The sequence below is a fragment of the Pinus tabuliformis genome, chromosome J (assembly GCF_031772625.1).
Source record: "Pinus tabuliformis cultivar Carrire ecotype Pingquan chromosome J, CPIR1, whole genome shotgun sequence".
Lineage (NCBI taxonomy): Eukaryota > Viridiplantae > Streptophyta > Pinopsida > Pinales > Pinaceae > Pinus > Pinus tabuliformis.
Window position 1 is genome coordinate 203,647,765 of NC_142295.1, and position 6,000 is coordinate 203,653,764.

General features: G+C 37.1%; 1 protein-coding gene across 1 annotated transcript in view; it reads left to right on the forward strand.

Moving 5' to 3' along the window:
- LOC149226380 (D-amino-acid oxidase-like) overlaps positions 1-1,782 on the forward strand; it is a 55,088-nt gene extending 53,306 nt beyond the window's left edge. Inside the window, exon 2 of the mRNA XM_089377474.1 lies at positions 1,237-1,782. Coding sequence (XP_089233600.1) covers positions 1,237-1,619 — 383 coding nt within the window. The 3' untranslated portion in view covers positions 1,620-1,782. The remainder of the gene's footprint in view (positions 1-1,236) is intronic.
- Positions 1,783-6,000: the final 4,218 nt, after the last annotated feature.

Below are 6,000 nucleotides of genomic sequence, written 5' to 3' on the forward strand. Positions count from 1 at the left end.
ATTCAGAGTGCTTATAAGGAGATCGAAAGGCACAATTATATTCATTGTCTTGTGAGCATGAGTTGGTGAGACAAGGCAGTAGAGAACACAGATTTGTGTGTGTGTGTGAGCTTGTGAGAGGATCAGCGTACCAACAGAGGCTTGTGCCTAGATTTATAGGAGAATTTCCTTGGGATTTGCACAAGGAAATAGGGATCAGAGTCTTGCAGGTGTTTCAGCGTAGTACAAGCAGAGAAAACCAGATTGGTTTCTATTGAAACAAGATTGTTTTTGTAAGAGATGTATAGCTCATTCTTTTATCGATAAAATTCTCAATCAAGTATAGTGTTTTCCCAGTTGTGTTCCCTAGAAAAATTGTGTTTTACTACTGTGTGACTGTGATTTATTTCTGTTCTATTCTGCTGCAAAATTAGTAGAGAAATTCTATTTCTTGTGAATAGAAGCTAGTTTTCAGAATTATTCATTAAGCAGTTGCAGAATTTCAAGGAAAATCTATACTGTAGGCTCTTATTTTAATATATTTTGGGAGAAAATACTCGGGGCCACTTTGAACAGGCAAACATATTTACAGTTTCACTTGTTTTTTCAAAAAAGTTTTTTTAGCAGTTCTATAAAGATTAATTTTGTATGATTTTGACGATAATATATGTCTGGCAAGGTAAGAAAATGTGTATCTAAGAAATTTGTATGCTGTTATTCTAATTTAATTTGCAGGAAGTAATTTATTTAAGTCAACCTGAAGTATCGTTCACAACATGGTCACCCATAATCTTTATGGGTGGTTCTCGTACACATTTTTGAAGTGAACATGAATATTAGAAGAGAAAATGAACCTGCAGTTATTTCTTTGACACAATCAATGTGCTATGAGATGTTGTGGAATCTAGCAGATGAACCATTCCTTCTGAATGAACATTGGACATTAATGCATAAACACCATGATTCATGGTATTTATGAGATTTAAATGGTAATATAGCTGATTGAATTATGTTTGCAGAAGCCAGAAAATGATTTTGCTATATAGCTGAAACTAATACATAACCAACTATTACATTCAGGATTTGTTCTAGTGGAAAATCATTGAAGGATGCATACACGAGAACAGAGTCAAGATAGGGTCCCTTTAATTACCTACACGAAAAAAATCGTTCGTTTTGTTTTTAACCTGCAGTAATGACTTGCAACATTGTTTTCCAACTCAAATAATGTTGAACCTCTGTTTTTTTAATCTACAGGTGAGGTGTACATTTGTTGCATGTCAGACGAAGTAGAAGTCCCAGATGATCCCCAGCAAGTTTTACCTAGAAAGGAATCTATAGAAATGCTGCAGAGGATAGCTCAGGCAGTGTCAAGTCAATTGGCAAATGCAGAACTTCAAGCAGAACAGGCTTGCTTTTTGCCATGTTCTGATGATGGCAGGCCAGTTATTGGTAAAATACCTGATATAAATGGTGCATATGTAGCTACAGGTCACAGCTGTTGGGGCATACTCAATGCACCTGCTACTGGTGCATCTTTGGCAGAACTTATTATAGATGGTCATTCAAAAATTGTAGATTTGAAGCCCTTCGATCCTGCTAGGTTTAAGAGGGCAACTCGGAAGATTTCAATATTTTAGTACTACAAAACACATCTTGTGTACCTTACCTTTCTTATGTCTATATTGATCAATCTTCAAAGAAACACATTGTATTATATATAGCATTAGTAGTAAAGCAATTAAACCTTCTTGTTGCTTCAATAATTTAGCACCCTGTTCTAGGGTCTGTTTTACGATTTTCTACACTTGTTAATTGTGTCAAGTGTTTAGAGAAATCAGAGGAGTCCATACTTTCTGACTTCAATGTTTATGTATCTCCTCAGTTGAAGTAGATATCCAAGTTGATTGATGTTCACACCTTCATCTTTTGCCCTAAAACTGGTTATGAATAGCTGAAGGTGATTTCTTTTGAATATAATGCTTCTTTTTCTATTAAGGCCACGGGTTCAAATCTAGAGAGGGGTAGACTATGTACACCTTTGTACACTTTAGCAGTCAAATTGCTGTGTAGAGGGGGTCCCTTGTACCATAAACATGGGGGTCTCATACACCGATTTGGTGTCTAGCTTGGTCATGACCTTAAAATTAGATTACTATTATTATTATCATTTAATATATACAATAAGGTTTACATGCATTTTATACAAAAAAGGGCCATACAGAGAGCCGCCACAAGCATAGAGACAATAACAGGTCCTATCATCAAATAAAAAGTGAATCCATATAGGGCTAAGAAGTAAATATGCCATTAAGGCTACATAGGTTAAGATAACATAAATTGTAATCAAAATAAGTTGGGCAGCTGGACAAAGTACATTGCCATATACAGTTACTGGCATAGTGTCAGCGTCGGGAGGAGGGCCTTTGTCCTTGGTTGTATGTCCCCATCTATTTGCTGCGAGCTCTGTATGAACTAGAAGGCTACCGTGCCGAGATTTAGCATTATGGGGGAACGATTAATGCAATTCAGTTTAACTGCTCTTCGGCTTAGTATCCGCAAGTGAGGGGTATCTATTTTGCTAAAGGGACTTGATGTTGTGCCCCTCTCTTGTGCTGCTTCCTACAACAAATTGCTCAACTAGCTCTATGTTGAGGGAAAAGGCTAGCAGAAGATGAATGGCCAGAAAAATCACATAAGGAGGGGACCCTATGCATTGTACATGGTGTTGTGGCCCCAGAATTCATCAACTGGTGCACCTATGGATGGGCTTGCCAGTTCCCATGAAGGGGAACCTTGCTTATTGTGTATGTTGTTGATGCCCCAAAATCCATCAATTAATACAATTGTACGTTAGATTTGCCAATGCAAATGGAAACATACTAGGGCATGGTGATGCTAGGTAAAAGATGTGCAGGCTTATGTATTTGTGAGTAGGGATTTATTTATTGTTTTCCAAATATGACACGAGATATCCACTCTAATCATTATCCACCTTCCTCATTTGTAATTAGATCTCTTAGCGCAAATGGAGGCATGTTAGGGTGCTGTCATGTGGGGTTAAGATGTGTATGGCTATGTATTTGTGAATAAGCATTTATTTCTTGTTTTTGAAATATGATGCAAATTATCTGCTCTTATCATTAGCCATGCTATATGATACTGCCCGACTCATGGGAGGTTATCTACGAACGACGAAAAATGTTGGCTCATAGGATAATGGGACAAACAATTGACTACAAAACTTGAAGGCCTAATGCTTAGTGGATTTAGCTAAATTACATAACTAAAAGAAATGTTCAATTGTTTTGTTCTTTCCACAAAGGGGACATTTGGGTTGTGTCATCCCTAAGTGCTTCAATCATTGGCCCACAAAAAGGTCAACATGAATTAAGGACTAAGCAAAACAAGGATTCTTGGTTTCCAAAGGAGCTTCTTAGATAACTTTGAGTCTATATAACCATGTCTTTTGCTTAGATTTGAGCCTCCAAATTTTATTCATTCTAGCATCTAAAACAACCTTTGCTAATAGCCATAGCCGTTAGTTGGCTTGAATTTCTTGAAACCCTTCATTTTGCTCTAGCTCTAGTTGTCCCACTAGCTTTGTGGTTCTTTTGGGAAGAATTTGAGAAAAAGATCGTGAAGAATGAGCTTTCAAATTTTGTGCATTATATGCTTATGAGGGTTGATAGTCAACCAACACTTCCAATCCATTGCTTGAGTATGAAACAAATCTTTGGCAATTTTAATGCATTTCTTGAAGAATACATTTGTTGAAAAACACATTGACTTTGCTAAAGGCTTGCCTTTATATAGCATTGCTAGTGGCCATCAATTGTTGTGATCCTTATAGGACAAGCCAACACTCAATGAATCACTTTATTGTCTATGCTTGGTTGCTTCCCTTACCCATGCATATCCTCTTCGCCATGGAAGTCTCTTTAATGATGACTGGGGAGGGTGTAATTAATAGTATATAGGTTAAGTTTTCTTCAAACACAGTGGCCTAAAAGGGAACTAGAGGCGATGCAGTTTCTCAATTGTTTTTGCTAGGATTTATGACCTTCTATTGCCTTGATGGAGCACTTGGTGTAGAATGCCCAAGCTTTAGCGCATATATAGATCATACCCATCCCTCCCTAATCTTTGGGTTTACAACCAAGATCACAATTAATTATTTGGAAACTCTTTTCTCCACTCAAATTGTGCCATAAAAAATCCTAAGCAACTATATCAATTGTTGGTAGATCAAGTAGAAGGGACTGAACATGAAGAGATGTAGATTGGCATAGTGCCCAGCGCTTTGGTCAATGATTGGAACTTCATAGTGAGAGTCATAGGTTTTATGATCCACTTGTCAATTTGACAACTCTTTGAAAAACAACCTCCCATAGCTCCTTAGGAGAGGTGTAAAAAGTAAAGGGGATCCCTAAGAATTTGAAGACTTGGCCAAATTGAAACCAAGGCCACCTTTTGGCCAACAAGCCGGTTAGGCACTTATTTTTCACTAAGTGGAAATCATCGTCATTTTGGCCATATACAGTTTAGATCATAAATGTTTACAAAAAAATTGTAAGCATTACAAATCATTAAGAAATGTTTCCATGTCTTCCGATAGGGTGAGGTAATAATCATCAACAAAGTGCCCACTAATTGGTTAACCACCTTTAGGGTACTGTAAGGGGATGCTTTTGATTAGGCCCCAGCCAATCTAATTTGCAACAAATACTCCTAAGCTTTTGTGACAATCATATAAATGGCGGGGGGGTTAACGGGCATGTTGTATTATTGTCTAATCAATTTGAATAAGCCTATCTTTTCAAATATGGTGTTTCAACAATCTTAAAGAATAAAGGACCAAACTTAAGGGTTGACCTTTAACAAGGTAATGATGAATGTTGATTCTATCGTGTTAATCGATCTTGATGAATATTGACATTTAGTCCCAAGCATCTAGGCCATTCCATCCCTTCTTAGAGGATGATGACATTATTTAAAATACAATGTCACGAACAAGGTTCGTATATGTAGCAGAAATATTTAGAATATCTGAAATATGAGAATATGCGTTATAGGACAAGTAATATATTTATATAGTGTTAAAATTGGCAAGTAGGGCCAAACTTCATGTGGGTCATCTTATTCATCGCTGATAATATTTTTATTAGATTCTTCTCATCGAGAGGTGTAGGATTGATCTAAAGATCACCCGATTCCGATAAGTATTCATGGAGATGAATTTATTATGATTATGGAATTATTATCAAGCTGACCTACAACTTATGCAGGCTCAAGAAGCCCAAACGTCATGTCTATTCAATCTCTACGTTTTAGTATAAATAGAAGAGGACTTCAAGTCATTTCTACACACACTTGGATCTTTTCCTCTCTCTACTTGTCTTTGGGTTTTAGTAGGAGGAGAGATCATAAGTTGAAGGCAATGATGCCGGTGATGCTGATGAAGATGATGCCGGCTGATGCCAATGATACTGATGCCGCTAATGCTGATGATGATGATGCCACTGATTTAGGGTATGTTGCTGCTGATGTAAATCAGATTTATCTACTATTTCTCTCTGCTGAATTATTGAAGATAAAGGAAAATTTGATCAAAGGGTTTCCCCATATTGGGGTTTGTCCCTGGCTAGCCGCCACATCTTGTGTCTATTGTCTTGGCTTGTTTTCTGTTGATCGTTTAATATTCTATCTGCACTTTACTTATGTACATGTGATTGCTAATGTGTGGATAATAATAAGAAAGATAAGTAAATTGCTCAAACATACCATAAAATTAACATGGAATTAGAGCTGAGGTGAAGACAATGCCCAAGCAAGAGTGAGAGCAATCATCGACAATAGTTGGGACAAGACAAAAGGATCAATGGGTTCAAATTCACCAAGGGTGAAGTGGGAGCAGAAAATATTATTAGAATGGCGCAGCGGAAGTTTCTGATGGCCTACTTAAAGATCACTTCATTGGAAAGTTCAGATCTAAGGGTGTAGGGAATGTTACCCCTCAAT